This window comes from Cavenderia fasciculata (genome assembly GCF_000203815.1).
Source record: "Cavenderia fasciculata unplaced genomic scaffold Scf_ET2XIPL01COFD4-5, whole genome shotgun sequence".
NCBI classification, from domain to species: Eukaryota; Evosea; class Eumycetozoa; order Acytosteliales; family Cavenderiaceae; genus Cavenderia; species Cavenderia fasciculata.
The window spans coordinates 1-20,371 of record NW_004457695.1 but is presented as its reverse complement, the minus strand read 5'-3'; the positions used below and the strand labels follow the sequence as shown (position 1 = coordinate 20,371).

Here is a 20,371-nt window from a genome sequence, read left to right as displayed (position 1 = left end):
GGTCATGAAGACAAAGGTTGCTTTAGAAAAAAAAAATAATAAATAAAAAAAAATCGTCGTTGGCGAAGATATTTTGTCTTGTCGATTCAAAGATTTTCGACCCCCAAAAAAAATAGTCCCTATTAATAGCCATTATTTATTAAATCGGTCGATGGCTTGAGATATCAGTCTTTGCTGGTTTGGTCGGACTTTAGTCCAACAACTATGTTGTGTGTATGAAAAGAGGATGAATCATCTTCTTGTGGTTGTTGCTTTGGTGTTGAAGTAGGCTTTATAAGGGACGATAGTTTTTGTAGCTTTGAAACCGACCTTTTCTCTTTGTCTTCTCTCTTTTTCTTTTCCTCTATCAATCTTTGAGACAACTTATTGTTGTTGGTAGGTGTTGTTCCCGTATAAGTTGACAAGTTAATTGTTCCTTCCTTTTTCATTATTGGCATTACTACTGGTGTAGATTCAAATATTTCTTCGTCATCATCATCTTCATCGTAGGAGTCAGAGTCAAAAAATAAACTAAAGAGAAGCAGAACTTAGTAACTAGAAAGTGTAGGTACAAATTTAGTTTTTTTACGCTTTCACTTACTTTTCCTCATCAGATAGAGCAATATCATTCAATTGGTATTCTTGAGCCTCGCCAATTTTTTGTATTTCTTTTGGCACTGTACAAATATTAACATTGATCGAAATTCCAGAGGACATAACGTTTGATGATATCATCAAAGGTGCAGCTGATACCAACATATCATTGTTGCCATTTGGAGTCAATTGTGCCGATAAAGCCGATGATGACGCAATAGAGGAATGAGTCGTACTACTGTTTGATTTTTTTTTAGAGTTATTTACAATTGACATGTCAATATCTCCACTAAAATCACCTTGTTGAAGCTATGATGATGATGAAGATGATGATAGTTGAACGATTAATATGTATTTTTCAATAGAAAAAAGGTATAATAGATTGTTTGTATATACATACAATCTGGGACAAATTATTTTGGCAAGAGGCAAAAGGAGAAAAGTATTCCCGGTGGCGAACAATTCTATTATGTTTGGATGGAATATTATTATTTGATGTGGTGTTTGGGTTTGAAGGAGCTTGGGTAGAGGGATTTTGAGCAAAAGAGGAGGGTAGATTTGAACCAACAGTAGGAGAGCTAATTGATGGTAAATTATTGGTTTGCATGATTGATGGAGGTGGTAGTGAGAGTAAAGGAATGGGAATAATATTTCGATATAGTGTTATTTTGACAGCTTGGTTGTAATCCTTGAGACTGTGTTCATAGTGGAAACTAATTTTGATATTCATTGGATAACAATAAATCTTCTTTGTTGTTGAAATATTATTATTATTATTATTATTATTATTATTATTATTATTATTATTATTAATACTAGGATGGTTAGGTTGTTCTGGAGAACTTGGTGATAATCTACCACCACTCAAAGTAGATGGTGTAGTTGTTGTAATCGAGGCTTGGTTAGTAAAATTTACAGATAGATTTGTAGAATCGATGCATGATGACGGTGGGGAGTGAGATAACAGTTCGCCAAAGTCATTGTCGAGGGTGGCAGTCGTTTTTGTTGTGCTATTCATTGATACACTACTAGGCTGATGCTGCTGCTGCTGCTGCTGCTGCTGCTGCTGCTGCTGCTGCTGCTGCTGCTGCTGCTGCTGCTGCTGCTGCTGCTGGGGATGGATAACTTCCTCAAGAGATGAGTAAAGTTCAATTGGATTGGTAATAAGATATCGTCTAAGATGGTCCAAGCCAACTGCTATTCTAATATGTGTCGGAATCTTGTCACGATCCTCTGCAATAAACTCCACCCTCGATATTGTTACGTGACAACATCTTCTAACGATGCCGTGGTGGTTTGTTTTTTCATGGTCTTTGAGTTGACCATAGATAGTTTCTTGTGGAATGGGACTATACATGTGTTCCCCAACTGAATAGCTCCTTGTTAACCCAGAACCACCAGCAGCAACAGCAACGGCAGCGGCAGTCGACTGTGCAACATTTGCTTTAGATTTATTAACATGGTTTTTGGAGGTAATTGCTGTTGTTACTGTTGGTTGAGGTATGGTTGATTGCAAAGGAGGTGTAGTATTACCAATAGTACTACTATTGGATGATGGATAGTGTTGGTTGGTAGGATGTGCATATGTTGTTGTGGTTGTTGTTGTTGTTGTTGTTGTTGCTGCTGGTGTTGATGATGTTGTTGGCGTTGTTATTGCTGTTGCTGCTGGTGTTGATGATGTTGAAGGAGGATGTGGTGAAGGAAAAGGAGAATAACGATGATAGTTTGTAAAGTCAATGTCATCAGATGATTCATCTGAAGAATAGTCAGATGAAGAATCTGAAGACATGTCAATGAAATCGCCCATAATGATCTTATAGTACAATTACTTATTAATTAATATTATATAATAAAATATTCATATCAAACAAAAGAATGAAAAAAAAAAAACAATTATTATAATAAAGTTGGATGGAGAAAGATAGATAACAAGATAGATAATAATAATAATAATAATAATATACAACTAGAATGGCGAATATGAAATTAGCAAATTGGGGGGCGATGATTGGTCTAGCAGCTGCTTGGAGTATGTAACTTTGATTTACACAACAAGTGTACTTACTTATCTCAATGCTCTCTCTCTCTTTCTTTCTCTATTTTATCTAATATAGTATTGATAGCTGGAGGAATCATGGCCTTGGGATACGACAGAGATTGGATTGGAATATATTCAATGTAAGAAACCTTTTTACAAGAGTCTTTTTAATCTTTTCTAAACGATAGCATATGTGCTTTTTATCTTTTGTATCTAGATGTATAGGAGGACTATTAATCCCATTGTTATGGCCATTTAAATTTATTGGACCTTTAAAAGCAATCTTTCATGGACATTATTGGTTATCATCGGTTCTTTGTGCTCTGTATGTATTGTTTGAATCATTCTGAAAAAAAGATAACAACTTGTTCATACTAACCACCATACAACCTACTTACTAGTTTATCGGTAATATCTTATTTTGAAGTACCAACTCTTTTGGGTGGAGCAACTCTTTCAATAGCAGCCATTGTGTTTGCAGTTGCAGCATGGAGAGGTGAACAAGGTGCTTATTTTGAAAAGAAGAGATAAAATTTGGTTGTTGTAAATATATATAAAAAGAAGCAAATAGTTTAAATAGTTGAAACACTCAAGGCCTTTTTAAAAAAGTTTTATTATAATTATTAATATAAAGTGTTAATATTACAAAAAAAAAAGGTTTAGCTAAAAATTGGTAATGCTGATGATCCAACATTACTTGAATGACCCGTACTGATTGTACTATTATTGTTGTTGTTGTTGCTGTTGGGAATGGCAATGGTTTCGTTGTTAAAATGTGAAGAACAATATGGTTTTCCATCTATTTCGACAAATGGTTTGCTTAGGAGAGGTGTCGAACAAGAGTGACAGGTAAAATGGTCGACATGGTATTTTCTCCCAAGAGCACTGACACATCTATACATTACAGACTCATTGCATGTTGGACATATTGGACAAGTATCATTGTAGCAACTTTCACAAAGGTATTTTAATGCTCCTCCTCCTCCTCCTCCTCCACCAGACAATTGTTGATAAACATTGATTGTGCCACTGTGGCCTTGTAAGGTTGGTGATGTAGTAGATGGAGAAGAGGACAATGAATTTGTGATGGACGAAGTTGTTCTACATGAACGAGGTGAGGATGATGGTGAGTTTGATAGCTTTGGTGTGCTCTTTCCATTCGAGTCGGTTGATGATGTTTGAATGGCAGGTGGGGATTGCAATGACAATTGTGGTTGGTAATTTAGGTCATTGTTTGAATTTGACTGAGCCAATTGTCGGTAAAATGTCTTGGTTCCCAATTCTTTTGAGCATTTGGAACACTTCCAACAATCTTTATGGAAACTATTGCCAAGAGCAATCATCATGTGGCCATTGATTGGAAGACTACATGCCAGGCAAAATGATTGTCTTGTTTGCTTTGTTGAGGCAATTTTATCGATAATATTGACAACCTTGTCACTACTCTTAGTTTTTGATAATGGTTTTCTATAATTCTTCTTTTCTAGGTCACTCGTTGGTCCTATAACTGACCCAAGTGGTTCTGTTATTTCAAGGGTTGACAATGGTGATGCAGTACAAACGTGAAGATTTGGTGAATTGGATGGCGTCGAGGTGAATTGTACATTGTTTGCATTCAATTTAATAAAGTTTGCATTGATTTGTTGTTGTTGTTGTCTGGTGGTAAAGTTCCCTACTCTATTCATTGTTATTGGAGTTGTTTGTTGATTAGAGGGACTATAGTTGAATAATTTAGTGGTTGAGCCTGTCGATGGAGATGAAACCGATGATGAGCGAGTTGATCTATTTGAGATAGAGATTGTAGTGTTGGTAATAGGTTTAATAGAGTTCTCATTGTCTATCGGTTGCTGATCAAAATAATCATCAATTACAAATTTTCCAATCAAATCGCTGGCCAGTTGAGAATCGACTGGCTTTAAGATTGAGCTTGATGGCAATGAAGTGGAGGTAGGAGATATGAATTGATCGGCAGCAACAACAATAGTAGTTCCATTTTGTTGTTCTTTAGACACAAAAGTTGATGACTCTACTTGTAGATTGACCGATGTTCTGTTTTGTATCTTTTGAGATTCAAAGATTGTATCGTTTAAAAGTTTGATTGTACTTTTCTTTTCACCATCTTTTTTGGATTCCATCTTGCTAAACATTTTTGACAAGGAATCAAATGATTCCTTTAGAGAGCTGTCATCTAGAGCGAATCCCAAATCAGTTGAAACGGGGTTGGGGATGACTACTTGGGTTTTTTCAACCAAAATTGGATTGGCACTAGTCAAAGTACCAAGGGTGCTACTGTCCTTGGAAAGACTAGGACTATCTGTTAATGGGGATGAAGACGGAGAGGATGGAGGAGAATGTGCTAAAAGGACAATTTTCGAGGCATCATGATTCGTAAAGTCAGAGGTAAAGAGGTGATGTGTGACATTGATTAAAGCCTGTCCTCTGGTGTATGGAGTTAAAAGCACAGCACTATCGGGGTATGGTTGTTGATTATTATTTGTTGGTTGTTGTGGTATTACCAACTTCTTGATTGACATAATATTTGGTTTATCGGTGGTGGTGGTGGTGGTGATGGTGGTATGTTCAATCTCATCATTTAATGGATCAACATTTGTTTGTTCCAAATCAATGGAGGATTCTTCGGGAATTGGTATGGGTGAGGAGCTCAATGCAATGGTTGTTGTTGATGTGGTTGGTGCTGTATTGAATTCGGTTGTGTTTAAAATTTCTTGTTGTGTTGGTGGCGGTGGTGGCAGTGGGGTGGACTCTTCTTCTTCTTCTTCTTTAAAAGGTATTAATTTCTGTACAGGTGTATAAAGTGGTTGTTGTTCTTTATCCTTTTCATTTGCATTGTCAGTGATTGTGGTGGTGGTGTTGTTGATGCAAATATTTCGAATATTGGATTGAATTTTAGACAATAAATGGTTGAATGGGGAAGATGGGTGGTCTTTGATTACACTGTATTTAACGAGTTGGAGGAACATGACAACTGGCTCTGGTATCATACCCTCAACTGTTGAATAAGTATCTGGTCGATACTTGCTGGCCAAAAAGTGTCTTGTCCATTTAAAAGTAAATTCTTTTCGATTGTCCATTAATTGGTACTCTCTTTCTCCTTCATCCCAATAATAAACAAGAATTGGAAGTGATGGTGCTTGGTTATTATATTTGGTTTTGGATGAACCAGAGGATGTTGATGAAACTGATGAGGTCATGGATGACGCTAAATTGATATTGTTGGATCCAGAATCGTCAATGTGCCATGCTAGATAGATACCATTAAATCTACCATACCCAATAGAGCCTCTAATTGCAGAGTTGGTTGGAGTAAACCATTCACCATCCCAAAAATACTCAATTGGTCCAGTTGGTATAGGAATTTTAAAGCTTGTGGATGGTAAAGAGGAGGAGGAGGAGGAGGATGAGGAAGAGGAAGAAGATGAATTAATAAGGAGAGGGTTTTGGTTTTGTTGTTGTTGAATGGTAATGCTACCATTTGGTAAATAAGTCGATTCATCGTCATCGGGTGCGGATTTTATAATTCCACCTTTTATATTATTTTTAAAGAGTATAGAGAGCAACTTCTTGTGTTCAAACTCTGAAAGATGTGATGCAAAACTATTGTGTATCAAACCATTTAATTTGACAACCCAATCTGCCAATATCGAAAGTGGGGCAACTTGAATAACAATCTTGCTAGCATTCTGTACCTCTATGATAAATCCTGTGCAACTATCGATTTGTGGTTGCAAAGAGGAAGAAGAAGAAGAGGATAAAGAGGTTTGTAATAGTTGTGAATTTTGTTGGTGTTGTTGTTGTTGTTGTTGTTGTTGTTGTTGGTGTACTTCTTTATATGTTAATGTAATATTACGAATATCAAAAATTGATATACTTTCAATTGAATTGGTAACCTATATAGGTAAGTAAAGTGATATATATTAATATTGATATTAATATTTTTATGTGTTTTACCTTTTGTTATTTACCTTTTCAGGAGAATTATAAAAAATGAGATGGCTTTTGGTAAGGACAAACCAATATTTTTTTCGCATCCTAAATACACCTCCTCCTAATCTATACATATACCCATTCTTGATGGGTGTCATTGACATGTTTAGGTTATTTGATAGGACCATGTATTTCTTTTTCTTTTGTTGTTTCTTTTTTTGTAATTGCTTCTTGTTGAAATAGTTCTTTGATTTGATATTGCACTTGTTATTATTTTTTGATTTCCAACTACTGTGAATGCTTTTCGTACGATTGGTAATATTAATGTTTTGGAGTGAACGGTTGCTGTTGGTGCGATTAAATAAACAGATTAGAAATGGATTCAATATAAAATGATGAGTACTTTTTTGTCTTGATGGTTTTCTTTTTTTGTGACTCTGAACTGTTCCGGAACAAGTATTAATGATGGTTGTTGCTGTTGGACAAGTATTAAGATGATTGTTATGATTATTATTATTATTATTATTATTATAATTCCGAATCGGATTTTGAAGGTTTTGATAAAGGAGATGATGATTGGATGACGAAATATTATTGTTGGCGCCACTACTACTTGTCTTGATATTTTTAATGGTATTATTATTATTGTTGTTTGAAACAGTGGTGATGGTGGTCGTCGTTGTTTGGTGAGGATCATTCAATTTAATAGCAGAGGAGGAGGAGGAGGATTTGATGGTAATTGCAATCAGCCCACCACCACCAGCAGCAGCATCACAACTAGTAGTTGTATCATTAGAGTATGTATTTTTGTTGTTGTTAATGTAACTATTATCACCACAATTGTTCATTGCTATAGCAAGAGCACCTCTCTTGAAATCAAATAAATAATTACTATTTTTATCGAAATGAATACAACAATGATTCACTCGTTCGTTGCTTCCCTCCTCTAAATTTGGGTTTGATATATTTATGTGTGTGTGTGTGTGTGTGAATCAAATAAATAAACAAATAAAAAAGAGAGAGAAAAGAGAAAATAATGGATTGATTGATTTAAATCACATCAATCCATCACAACCCACCAACTCCACCCAAATTAATAAACCAAGAGAGAGAGAGAGAGAAGGGGTTTAAAAACTAAAGTGTGTACTTGTTTGTGTACCTTTGAAAATGTGGAGGTGAGAGGTGTATCTTGAGTAATTTCTTCTTGCTTGTTGTTGAATATTATATGTGATTCAAGATCTCTCGTCGATTCGATTCGATTCGAGATATAATGTGAATGTGAAGGATTGAAACTATTTCTGAATCAACTAGGTGTGAATTCTTACCGATATGTACAATAAAATATATTCTGTTGTTTCTTTTCTGTTTGTTGTATTAATAAATAATGATGACTAGTGTGACTAAAAATTAATGTTACAAGTCTAGATTCTAGAGCTACGTAGTGATAGTATAGTTACAATATATATATATTTTAATAAAAGGGAAAGTGAATAGTACTATGATGGTTTGGTTGCAAAGAGACACTCAAACGAGATACGGAAAAAAAAAAATCTCGATTTTTTTTATTTGTTTATTTATTACTATCCATTTAGGCTGACAATATTTCCTTGAGGAAACCAATAATACCTTGTCTTGCATCAACCAAGGAGGGTGGATCAATGGTAGTTGAAGCAATTAATGTTCCACAGTGACCTGCTTCATAGGTAACAGCTTTCACAGTACCATCAATATTATCTTGGTTGACGCTCAACAAATGCCATGGACTAAAAAAAAAAAAAAATAGATGATTAGTTGATAAATATTCTCTTTTATCTTTTTTGGGTTTTTTTTTTTTTTTTTTTTTTAAAATCTTACTCTAATAGACCATTACTAAACATGATATTGGAACCCTTAATTTCTTGACCTCCATAATAACTATTTGTCCAATCAATATTTGGAGTCATTCCTGGAACATCATAAATTTCTTGGCACCATTTCACTTGTTCTTCAACGTTTAATAAACCTGGGAATACACTACTTCCTGGGTAAGTTGTTGAGAAATAACCAAATTCTGCACAAGTTTGGAATACCCAAGACTATAAAGTAAATGTTAATAAAGAAAAAAAAAAGGTTTGGAAGGTCTGTTACTTACTCTTGTACCATCTTGATCATTAATTCTAGTCTTTCTAGCTTGATCTATAAAGGATCTAAGAGTGAAATCATTACACTTGTCATCCAAGCCTTGGTTGAAAATCTCTGCCCAATTGACTAGCAAGTCAGAGTTTTGAGACAAAGTGTTACAGGTAGAGTTGAGGGTCCATGTTGGTGGATTATTCATTTGATCGGCACCACCCAAAGCCTCAACGATAGAGTAGACGAAATAGTAGAGATCACGTCCATTTTTGAGAGAGCTACAAGAGTTGAAAGTTTTTTCGAGTTGTTTGATTCCTTTGTCGCCCTGTTTGATTAATTGCATGACTTGGTCAGATGCTTGTTGGGCAGCATTGACACAGCTAGTTGGTGCAGAGTTTGTGAATTGGGCATAGTAGCCGGTATAGTTTAATTGAGCAAGTACTGGTCCAGAAGGAGCTACGGATCCAACAACTAGTTGTGGATATTTGAGACGGAACCATGCACTCAATGCACCAGAATAGGAACAACCAAAGACAACTGCTTGATTGTCGGCAATACCTCTTTCTGACTTGAATGTAGTGAGAAAGTTGGCAGCATCGGCAAGTGCTTGTTGTGAAGTGAGATACTTTAGATTATGAGTTGACAAATCATTGGTTGGGTATGATTGACCATAGAAACGATGTTCCAAAATAACATATAAAGCCTTAAATTCTTGAGCCCATGCTCTTATTTGTACTTCTTGAAAGTTAAAGAATCTAAAAATATAAATATAAAAAAAAAAAATAAAAAGTGATTAGAATGAATGATGAGAGAGAGAGATATATAACTTTTAATTTATCTTTGTATATATATATAACCTACCCCATTGGAGCTTCACCAGCTAAAAAGATAAAGACAGGAGCATTGGGTTGAGATGGATCAAACCAATCGTCAATGACTTGATATTGTTGTTTCCAAGTGATATTATTGGTTTGATCGAAATGATCTTGTTGTTGATCAAACCAAAACGTTTGATTACTAGATACTTCAAACAATAATCTCTGCTCTTCTCTATCGAATATTTTGTCACTATCCATGTTGTATTCATCAATGTGCAGTTGTTCAAGTTGTTGTCTCTTGTATTGTTGTCTCTTTTTAAAGAATGGTGTATGTATTACACCATTTACCATTATTATCATCATTATCATGATGACCATGGAAAATAGTACCGATTGTCTATTCATCATGATTCTTCTTTGATCTGATAGTATTACAGATTATGTAAATATTTTATGACTAGTTTTGATCAGACAGGAGAAGAAGAAAGAAATTTCCTTCATCTTCATTTTTTTTTAGATTTTTTTAAATAATTGTTTTTTTTTTTAATTACTTTTCTACCAGATCTGCTTTTGAATTTTATTTAATATTATTTATTTATTTATTAAATTAGTAGTTTAAACCACTAAAGTTAAAAAAGAGTATATCATACATTTCGATCAAAAGTTACTAAAGTTAACGTTGGAACAACAATAACAACATCAACAATATTCGAATGTCAGATACACCTTCTTTTGCAACACCTCAAGAAGAGGTAATGTATTGGAAGAAATGCTTAGAAGATAAACAACAAGAAGTAGATGACTTGGAGCAAAACTTTAATGAATATCAAGAGTTTTCAAAGCAATTGGAAGAAGAAATGGAGACTGAACTAAGAGCTTGTGAAAAGAAACATACAGATTTGGTATCTCAACATGCGTATGTGTGTTTAACAACAACAAAGAAGGAAAAAAAGAAGAGAGATAGATAATCATCACATATAGTAGGTGTTAACTCTACTCTACTCTATACTCTAATAATCTATACTTTAGACGACTAAAAAACGATTATGAAAATATACAAGATAAATTGAATGGTGTTAGTAGGGAGTCTTCTAGTTTAATAGCAAGTTTACAAGACGAAGTAGATAAACTTAAACATTTCAAACAATCACTTTTGGGTGATAAAAGAAAACTAGAACAAGAAAATGATACATTAGAGAGACGTGAACGTGCTTCATCAGCTTCTGTTCAAGACTTGTCTGAGAAATTGGATCGTGTCATGGAGGAAAACGTTTGGATGCAAAGCGAGCTAGAAGAATCAAAACAAAATGCAGATGAAACTATTCAAAGACTAAGAGAAGAAATGAGAGAATTAAAACAAGATATATCGGTCAAAGATAACAAAAAAATATTAATCAAACCAATACCAACAGAGGTTAGTAAATTAGATAATACAATAATAACAATAATCGATCAACAACCGAATAATAATAATAATAATAATATGATATTCATATTTCTAACTATCCTTTTTCATCCATTTATAAAATTCTATCAATTCTTTCGATCATCATCTAAATTCACTTGGAATCCATTCAAAACTATTTAAATCATCAATGGACCATTGTAATGAATTGTATTTTGTTGTTGCTCGTTCTTGTTTGAGCAGAAAGCCAAAAGAGAAAATCCAATGTCATTTCATATACCAAGGCCTCACAAATCTCAAAGACAACGTGCAGAGGACACTCCATCTTCAAGTGCCACTAGTTCAATTTCTGTTGTCAATGAACTGATTAATTTAGTATCAGTAGGTACAAAAAAAAAAAAAAAAGCAATATTTAAAAGTATTAATTATTATTTTTTTTAAGGATTTGGAAAATAAGATTACCTATTTTAGAAGTAGATCAATCAATAGCAATACCAGCTCATCTCCTCCGCAATCTCCCTCGGCATCACCTTCACTAAAGTCAATGTCTACACCATTTAATACCAATCCAATACCTTTTCCATCACTCTTGTCAACTGAAAGTACTAACAACAAGGACTTGTGTAATGATATCTCACAATCCAGTCCAACAAACAATACAATAATATTCTCTAGTTTAAAATTATCCTCACCACCACCGCCATCGACAAAATCCAATAATGAAGAAGAAGAAGATGTAAATAATAATAATAATAATAATAATAATAATAATAATAATAATAATAATAATAATAATAATAATAATAGTAATAATACACTTAATAGCGATAGTATACCAACCTAATTAAAAAAAAGTAATCACAAAATATTAAATCAATTTTTTGTGATTAAATTTATCAGTAGCTTTTTATTCGTTTGTTTTATTAATATTTACATATATGTTGAACCAAATTACATGTTGTTTGGTTTGTTGACAAAAAGAACTTTTTATGGTTCTCTTTTTCTTTTTTCTTTTTTTTTTTACTTTTGCTGTGAAATCGTTATTGATGAAGGGTGGGTTATTATCTATCTTGTTCCTGTACAAATTCGACAAATGTATCAAATAATAGTGGCCCTATAAATTTGGAAAAAAAGTTAATATTATAGGGATATATTGCTAAAAATATATCTTTTCTCTCCTTATAAACCTACATGCATCTTGTTGATCATAATTTGATAAATCTCTCTTTACAGTTTTTGAAAATTCATTATAACATAACCAATGATCCTTGTTGATAACCTTTAGATTGTGTTTGTCACTTCGAAGAAAAGAAACAAAGTTTGGAGTATGTACACTTTGAGGAAGTACCAACTCTAAAAGCTCTGCAGCAGTGTTTACATCCAATAGTTTCTTGTTTACCAACTCGCTAGAGTATCCAAAAGAAAACTTGTACAACTCTAGGAATTTATTGGGATCACCAAGTACCTGTGCAGTTAATTGTATCAATTCTTTCTTGAGTGTTACTAGATCATAACTCCTAAATAAAAAGGAAGAGATATTAGAATGATATAGTAAAGAAAGAGAGAGGAAAGAGAGAGGCCTCTCTACATGATGACATACTTTAATTTTTCCAATCCTACAACAAATTCTTCTTTTTGAAAGTATCCCATTTTGTCTGCATTCATTTGCCATGCCAACACTAACACTTGTATCTTTAATATAGAGAACGTAAGTTAATATATAAATATTGACTTAAGAGATATATAAGACTTACACTTTCGGGAGCCAAACCCAAATCAAAACAAAACTTGCAAATTGCATCTGGACCCATCAAATTATCTTCATCTTTGTACTTTTCAAACATCATCTGTAGACTAGTAAATGGAGATGATGATTTCTTTATATGAGGTTGTACTTTATCTTCATCATTCTTTCTCTTTTTCTATATATATATATGATAGTAGATAAAAGAAGGGAAGATTAATAAGTATAGGTTTATAAACCTTGGTTGTATGTGTATACTCTTACGCTTTCTGCTTGTTTTGTGGCAGGTGCACTCTTTGCTGTTGTTGTAGTAGTAGTATTTGATCCTTTTCTGACCATTTGATTGATAATGAATAGTTTCAGCTTTGAGTGTTTTTGAAAAAGACATAGTCGAGTTTTTTTTAATTTAATTTTAATTTATTTTAATTTTTTCTTGGAATCACAGCAGTCCTTTAGCTAAAAAGACTTCAATTGAGAGCAATGGGTTTATTGTACAATTTAAAGGTTGAATTGATAAAATAATTCATTTAAATGAATAGGAAAACCAATAATACTGATAATAGTAAGAGGGAAATAGATGATTTCAAAATGTTGGATGCTTGATAAAAGAATAAATGAAATGTTAGAAAAACTATAAATCATCCATCATATATATCTCTCTCTCTCTACATACAATTAAAAATAGCGGAACCATAATTTGAAGAATAATTGGCTCTAGTTACGATGACTGTTGCATAGGTTGGAACACTTGGATCAAGTCCAGAGAATGAAATTTTCTTTTGATTTCCAGATGATTCTACCAATATATTATTTTGTTTGGTGGCATATGCTCTAACACCACATGATGAAAAGGTAAATGCACCTTCTGGTAACTCACCGGCATAGGTGTATACTTCATAGGTATCAGTATCATTGTCGGTGGCTGTCAATGTAATAAAGGCACTCTTGCCTCCATCATCAAGTGTAATCGATATTTGACCATTGTCACCTGGTGTTGGCCATTGAGCACCAAATACATTTGATCCTAGGTAAACTTCAAAACTGGCAAATGGTTTTCCAACTATATAGGTTTTATCCAATGCATTTAATTGAAGATATCTAAAATATAAAGAGAGATAAAAAAGAGAGGTTGGTTTTTTTTTATTTTTTTTTTTTTGTTAGTAATTTATTACACTTACACAGTAGTATTGCTTACAACATTTTTAAATTCAAAGGCAACTTCAGTTTCTGTTTGACCAATAGATGACCAATTCTTAGAAAAGGCATTGTCGGTTGGAGTTGGTACATTGCCTAATCCTACATAGGTATCAAATGCACCCCAACATGGAATAACCTTTCCTTGAAGTTTAAAACTTGTATCGGTCGATAAAGGTGCTAGTTCTAGAGTGGCTTGGTCACTCAGTGATGTAATGCTAATTTGTTGAATGACATCTGGTTGTATTTTCTGCTCAAATGCTAATATGTGACAAATAGCCAATAATACAAATGTAAAAATGATTCTCATTCTATGTTGATATTTGTTGGTGTTGAAAAGATAAGAGAATGCTTCTAAACAAAAGTCTGTCCTGTTGTAGTGAAATTAATTTTAATTTTTTTTAATTTTTTTTTTCTCTGAACCAGATCTCTCTTTTGGTGGGTTTTGATGGTAACTTGTTTCGTATCTAGAGCATATAAAAAAAAAAACAATGATATCATATTATCTATTTATCTTTTATTAATCATCATCAAGGTGGTATAAACATTATAGATTACAAAAATTTCGATCGTTTATGATTTTGATTGGTTCCAAGTTTTACAGATTTACCTTACCACTACCCCTCTCCCTAAATGCTAATCATCAAGACAAACACCAAAAAAAAAAAGTTACAATTATTACTTATTTTTATGATAATCTCTGTTTAGTAATATCATTAATCAATTATAGAGAGAGAGAGAGAGAGAGAATAGAAAAGTAGTTTTTGTCAAAGTCAACAATTTAAATGGTTTTGATTATAAACAACCAGAGGAAACAATTGGAAAGATTGATATATTGGATTATGAATTTTTTATTTTCAAACTCAACAGCAACTTTATGTTTTACAAAAGAAATATTATTAAACTGGCCATTGGAAATATTATATCTTTTATACCCTTTACAGTATTTTATATTCTCCAAGAAAAAATTCAATTTTATATTGCAATTGCTGGTTTAGTATTACATTTTATAATTTCTTTCCTTGTCATATTTTTTTCAAACAAAAAGGTAAACAAAAAATAATTAAAAAAAAATAATAACTGGTTGTTATCTAATTTTTCTTTTTTTTTTTTTTTTTTTTTTTTTTTTTCTGTTAGATTGATAAATATGTTAAAGATTTATTATTAAAATTAACAACAAGGTATAATCAACAAGGAATTGGATTTTCATTGGAGAAATTATCAAATCATCAAGATAGATCAATTCAAAGTCGATTTTGGGATTATCTTATTCATATAAATGAATGTGTTTTGGTTTTAGCCATTTTAGAAAATGATTCTCCTCCTAATATTATTGGTGGAGTATCTTGTCAAGTTGAAGTTGTTATTCAAACATCTTCTTCTTTGGTTCATGAAAAATGATTCTTATTTTAAGTTTTATTTAAAGAATCGATTAAATTTTTACAAAACTTTGGAATATGAATTGTATCAATTGAAATAAATAAAGATTCTTCTTTAAAGTCTTGGGGAGCACTTCGTAGAGTTAAAATACATTCGTCAAAGGTTGGGGATTGGAGGAGTAGTTTTTGGAGGAGTTTTAGAGCACCCAAAGCAGCTGCGTATATATAGCCCTCACCTTCAAGCAAGAAGCCATCCCATATACGAGTGACAATGGGAAGAGACATTTGTTTGGTAAAGAGAGTCATGAGCCATTCCAATAGGTAGTGCTCCGATACTAGACCGACTTGTTTAAAGCAACGGTAGAGATCGGGAAGATTCTTTTGAAAGAGAACATCGTAAATTTTGATATGTCTAACCATCTGTTGGATATCAAAATTGTAGAGACTCTTGAAATAGTGGCTGTTTAGCATATTGGAAAACACTATAAAACACTCTAAACCATTGTTCATGTGGAGCAACAAGAGACCGCAGAGATAGGACATTCCTTGAACGTATCCGATCTCTGGACGATAGAGTGACCATACCAACAAGACTTTCATTAGTTCATCGTGGTAAGGTGCTGTTCGATGAAATAGAAAAAGATGAGGAAATGAACGAGGTAGATCCAATTCGAGCATGAGATAGGTTTGCTCTAAAAGCATGTCTGTCTCATCGTATTGGATTTCATTTCCATCACCATCAATTATATTATCGACATGCCTTCCATGACTGTCACGCCTATGATAGTGATCATCATTTTCATCATCATCACTATCAATATAATTATATTGTTGAGAATGGGTTGCTTGTTGTGATGGTTGTTGTTGTTGTTGTTTTTGTGGTGGTTGGTATCCTCTGTTGTATCGAGCAGGGTTTCTCTTTTTTAAGAATTTTTCAACAATATCAATATAGAATTGATACATTTCTTCAGAGATGTTTAATTTGTTGCCTGCTGCCAACTTCCATACGGTTGACCTGATAGATGGGGGGATGCCACCCTTTCTCCACATAAACGACCATTCATCTTTGTTCTTTATGCGCTTGTCCCATTTTGGGATAAATCGATCTGTCCAAATTCTTGATAAATCCTCTTGATCAAATGCCAATGAAGGTTTGATATAATTATTATTGTTATTATTTGATCTAAATAATATACTTGAACTATGAAAAATAAAAAAAATATAAATAAATATTTTGTTATATAATTTTTGATTCCTTTTTTTTTTTCTACATACATTAAATTATAAAATGAATTGGAGTTTTTTTTTTTTTCTTTTGGTTTTGTTTTTGGTTGCAGTATCATATTTAATCTTGCAAGAGATGACAATGCCAGCGAATTATCTGTCGGTAATCCAGGATTGTTTTGTGATATGTTTTGGTCTTGGACTTGATCCAATAGTTTTTCTTCAACAAAATCAAAAGAGCTAATCATTTCTAAAGATTGTTGAACATCAAACTCGATCAATAACCTTTCCAATTGTAGCATTGATTCTGTAAGATCCAATGGTGAAGTTGTAACATTTGGTATACTAGCTCTTTTAACTCTTGATTGTAATATTTCAGCAGATTGTGGCGGTTGATTGTGGTTGGAGGAGGAGGAGGAGGAGGATGAAAAAGATTGTTGAATATTATTTATATTCAAATCTTTGACTATTAAAAAGGTGTTAAACCAACCACATGATATACTTGATATTTGTAGTTGATCTATGCCGTTTGGAGTGATGGGGACCAAAGAAGATGTGCTTTCATTCTTTTTGTTAAAGTATCCAAGCTGGCCATGGTCACCATGTCCAAAGGTTAAACATTTTCCCTTTTCCGTGAGCACGGCAGTATGGGAGAACCCACATGCAATATTGACGACCTTTGTGCATGGAGAAAAGGCTTCTATCAAGGTTGGGACCAGTTTGTCCTTGGCTTGGCCATGTCCTAGTGCAAAACCCATACCCCAAGAATAAAGTTTTGATTGAGAGGTAAGAGCAACAGTGTGGTAGTGTCCGCAACAAATTCGGACGATAGGATCACTGGTAAACAATGGAATAGCTGTTGGAGATGAATGGTCAGATCTTGATCCAAGTCCCAATTGTCCGTCTGAACCTTTTCCCCATGAATATAGTTGAGATGAGTGTGCCTGTACTGCAACTGAATGTGAATATCCACATGATATACTACCAATAATTACAAATGTACTTGTATTATTATTACTATTATTATTTGTTTGGTTATATTCAATTTTTACTCTAGTTGGTTGATGAAGTATTGGGTAATCAAGTGGTAAACCACATTGACCATTTCTGTTTGATCCCCATGCGTATACTGCACCATCACAAGTCAATGACAATGTGTGTTTTGATCCGCAAGCAACCATTGTAATTTGTACACCGTCCAATGTTCCTATCCGACGTGGAATAGGTTGTGTATGATTCCATAAATTGTCAGTCACTGATGTTGACCCAATCAATGTTTGTGTTATGGTTGGATTGTTTCTTGGTGCTTGAGCATTACTAGATGTTAGGGATGGAGAAGATGAAGATGGCGATGATTCATTACTATTATTACTAGTATCAGATGGATTATTTAGTAAATTCCCAAATGGAGAATTAAATAATAAAACATTTACTGATGTATTATTATTATTGTTGTTTGTTGGATCCAAATCTTTGTTTGTTGATATATTATTACAGTTGTTGAGATTATTATTATTATTATTAATGACAGTAGACGATGTATTATAAGAGTCATATAAATTACCAAGTTGACCCTCGTTTGATACACCAAAACTATACACTGTTCCTTCGCTTGTTAAAACCATTGAAAACTCATTACCAGCTGCTACTTGTATTGGAACAATGCCATACAATGCTTTTAATAATGAGAATTTACGGATTGGCTCAATTTGATGATTATGTGAAATATCTCCATGACCCAATTGACCTTTACTATTTGATCCCCAACTATATATATCTCCTCCACCTAAATAAAAATATAAAAGAATGAATGATTAGTGATTGCTATAGGTATATAATATCTCTCTCCTCTTTCTTTCTACCTACTAGTAATTAAAAGTTGATGATTATGACCACTTGATAATTGTTGAGGATTTTTACCAATGAATTGATATATTGTATCAGGTCCTAAAGTGCCATCACCTTGTTCTTCTTCATCGTGATGACTACTAATACCACTACCAATGCTACTATTTAAAAGCGAATTTGATGATAGTGAAGAATGTAAACTACTACTACTTTCGTTTCTACTTGTGGCATCTAAATGATTTACATTATTGTTTTTAAATAATCTTCCCCATCCTACAACATATGTACCATCATCTGTGCCATTATATCCATTCAACAATGTAAAATTATTGTGATGTTTCATAATGTACAAGAGTTTGATAAAAGTTTTGTTGCACAAGTATCTTTACTTTAACTGTGACTCGGTTGAGAGTTGTGAACTTTTCTCGATCACTATTATTGTTACTGTTTCACTATTATTGTTACTGTTTCACTTTTATATATGTTTGTTGAGTCTAATCTAGTTTGATTAATCAAAGAGTCGGAGATCTTTTGGTGGAAACGCATCTTTTGTTTTTTTTTTTTTTTTTTTTTTTGTTCTACTTCGATTGTCAACAGGAGGTGAAAGACTCAACTTGTTTCCATTGTGAGGGGAGAAGCTACAAACAACAAAGCTGAATTCATCAAAAGGATCAAATGATTTGTCCCCTTTAAAATATTGATGATCAATGATTGATCGTTCCAAGATGTTTTTTTTTGAAGTAAATTAAATACTAGTTTTATCTTTTTACACTTTTTTCATTGGAAATATTGGTTGTACCACTTGTCAAAATTATTATCACTATTTTACATTAAAGAATCCAACAAAAATGATCTTTGTTACAAATACATCGAAATTGTCTTTAACCAAAAAGGACTGGTTTTTTTGTCAAATGTATTTTTTCTGAATTTTATAGTTTAGCTCTCTTGACTTGAAACCTTTACTATAACATTGGAAATGATCTGAATTTTGAAAAGGTATCAAAATATTAAAAAAGTTTTTATTTTTTAAATTAAAAATTAGTGATTTTGTTGTTATGTTTTTGATTTTCAAAATTGTATATTTTAGCTCAATTAACTTCAAACTTTGATATTCACCATTGGACTTTGTTTTTGTAAGATACTAAACTATTTTAAATTTTTAAAAAAACCTTTTTCATAATTTTATGTGTGTGCTCTTGGTTTTTTGTAAATTTTAAAAAAACATTTACAAACGATATATTTTCACTCTTTTGATTTGAAACTTTAAATTCTATTTTTAAAATTATTATTATTAAATGATATTGAGTTTAAAGTATTCCACAAAATAACCTTTATCTAAAATTTTAAAGTTATTGGTCATAGTTTTTCCAAAACTTTAAATTCAACTCAACTTAATATGAAAGTTTGGTATTATCTATATATTATTATTTCAAACATTATGGCAACATTTAATTAAAAGATTAAACAAAATTCATTCAAAAAAATTTAATACTTTTAAGGTTAAACTTCTCAATTGTCTATAATACTAAAAACAAAAAATTGTGGTCCATGAGCTTATTTTTTAAAAAAAAGTGGTCATGGCATGAGTCGAACCAAAATCAAAAAAAGTTCAAAATAGGGAAAAAAGTTGGCATGTATATAGTAGTTTTTAGACGAATCAAAGAATAAAAATAATAAATATATACTGTTTAAAATATAAAAATATTAATTAGGTTTAAAAAAAATAATAAATGTTCACAAAAAAAAAATTAATATTTTTAGTTAAAAATATATTTATCTGTAATAAATATTATTTATAATATAAATGAATGAATAGTCTTATTTATTGAGAATCCCAAAAAATGGAGATAAATTTCATTGAAGAGATTTTTCGGAATGTTCAACAATGAAAATTTTTACAAGAAAATTTGCAGAAAAAAAGGTTCTTGGCGGGTTTGACTTGAGGAACAAGGCGAGACAGCAAGGATAAAAGGGACGAGGGACCGAACTAGCAATTCAGTTTTATGGAATTCCGACTTTGGGTTGGGCGGGACGGGTGCTATATTATAAATAATATTTATTACAGATAAATATATTTTTACTAAAAATATT

The 20,371-nt window shown here is 32.4% G+C and overlaps 9 protein-coding genes across 9 annotated transcripts; 3 read left to right on the top strand and 6 right to left on the bottom strand.

Moving 5' to 3' along the window:
- Nucleotides 1-164: 164 nt before the first annotated feature.
- On the bottom strand, nucleotides 165-2,362 carry DFA_07592 (uncharacterized protein; the record flags this gene model as incomplete). The annotated part of the gene is made up of 3 exons (XM_004355036.1): nucleotides 165-510; nucleotides 581-882; nucleotides 974-2,362. The coding sequence occupies 3 exons, from the start codon at nucleotides 2,360-2,362 to the stop codon at nucleotides 165-167; spliced, it is 2,037 nt and encodes a 678-aa protein (XP_004355088.1).
- A 182-nt stretch (nucleotides 2,363-2,544) lies between these two features.
- On the top strand, nucleotides 2,545-3,142 carry cybA (p22-like superoxide-generating NADPH oxidase light subunit; the record flags this gene model as incomplete). The annotated part of the gene is made up of 4 exons (XM_004355035.1): nucleotides 2,545-2,602; nucleotides 2,688-2,751; nucleotides 2,829-2,936; nucleotides 3,013-3,142. The coding sequence occupies 4 exons, from the start codon at nucleotides 2,545-2,547 to the stop codon at nucleotides 3,140-3,142; spliced, it is 360 nt and encodes a 119-aa protein (XP_004355087.1).
- A 128-nt stretch (nucleotides 3,143-3,270) lies between these two features.
- On the bottom strand, nucleotides 3,271-7,404 carry DFA_07590 (PH domain-containing protein; the record flags this gene model as incomplete). The annotated part of the gene is made up of 3 exons (XM_004355034.1): nucleotides 3,271-3,331; nucleotides 3,512-6,519; nucleotides 6,670-7,404. The coding sequence occupies 3 exons, from the start codon at nucleotides 7,402-7,404 to the stop codon at nucleotides 3,271-3,273; spliced, it is 3,804 nt and encodes a 1,267-aa protein (XP_004355086.1).
- Nucleotides 7,405-8,144: 740 nt separating this feature from the next.
- On the bottom strand, nucleotides 8,145-9,837 carry DFA_07589 (uncharacterized protein; the record flags this gene model as incomplete). Its single annotated transcript, XM_004355033.1, has 4 exons — nucleotides 8,145-8,319; nucleotides 8,411-8,631; nucleotides 8,688-9,423; nucleotides 9,530-9,837. 4 exons carry the CDS (start codon nucleotides 9,835-9,837, stop codon nucleotides 8,145-8,147), a joined length of 1,440 nt encoding a protein of 479 aa, XP_004355085.1.
- Nucleotides 9,838-10,199: 362 nt separating this feature from the next.
- nudE (Lis-interacting protein) lies at nucleotides 10,200-11,074 on the top strand (the record flags this gene model as incomplete). Its single annotated transcript, XM_004355032.1, has 2 exons — nucleotides 10,200-10,402; nucleotides 10,516-11,074. The coding sequence occupies 2 exons, from the start codon at nucleotides 10,200-10,202 to the stop codon at nucleotides 11,072-11,074; spliced, it is 762 nt and encodes a 253-aa protein (XP_004355084.1).
- An 81-nt stretch (nucleotides 11,075-11,155) lies between these two features.
- On the top strand, nucleotides 11,156-11,735 carry DFA_07587 (uncharacterized protein; the record flags this gene model as incomplete). The annotated part of the gene is made up of 2 exons (XM_004355031.1): nucleotides 11,156-11,272; nucleotides 11,334-11,735. The coding sequence occupies 2 exons, from the start codon at nucleotides 11,156-11,158 to the stop codon at nucleotides 11,733-11,735; spliced, it is 519 nt and encodes a 172-aa protein (XP_004355083.1).
- A 217-nt stretch (nucleotides 11,736-11,952) lies between these two features.
- Nucleotides 11,953-12,974, bottom strand: DFA_07586 (uncharacterized protein; the record flags this gene model as incomplete). The annotated part of the gene is made up of 5 exons (XM_004355030.1): nucleotides 11,953-12,005; nucleotides 12,083-12,408; nucleotides 12,492-12,583; nucleotides 12,646-12,813; nucleotides 12,894-12,974. The coding sequence occupies 5 exons, from the start codon at nucleotides 12,972-12,974 to the stop codon at nucleotides 11,953-11,955; spliced, it is 720 nt and encodes a 239-aa protein (XP_004355082.1).
- A 188-nt stretch (nucleotides 12,975-13,162) lies between these two features.
- On the bottom strand, nucleotides 13,163-14,858 carry DFA_07585 (uncharacterized protein; the record flags this gene model as incomplete). The annotated part of the gene is made up of 5 exons (XM_004355029.1): nucleotides 13,163-13,233; nucleotides 13,309-13,733; nucleotides 13,814-14,200; nucleotides 14,432-14,465; nucleotides 14,834-14,858. The coding sequence occupies 5 exons, from the start codon at nucleotides 14,856-14,858 to the stop codon at nucleotides 13,163-13,165; spliced, it is 942 nt and encodes a 313-aa protein (XP_004355081.1).
- Nucleotides 14,859-15,238: 380 nt separating this feature from the next.
- On the bottom strand, nucleotides 15,239-18,623 carry DFA_07584 (regulator of chromosome condensation domain-containing protein; the record flags this gene model as incomplete). The annotated part of the gene is made up of 3 exons (XM_004355028.1): nucleotides 15,239-16,409; nucleotides 16,484-18,218; nucleotides 18,299-18,623. 3 exons carry the CDS (start codon nucleotides 18,621-18,623, stop codon nucleotides 15,239-15,241), a joined length of 3,231 nt encoding a protein of 1,076 aa, XP_004355080.1.
- Nucleotides 18,624-20,371: the final 1,748 nt, after the last annotated feature.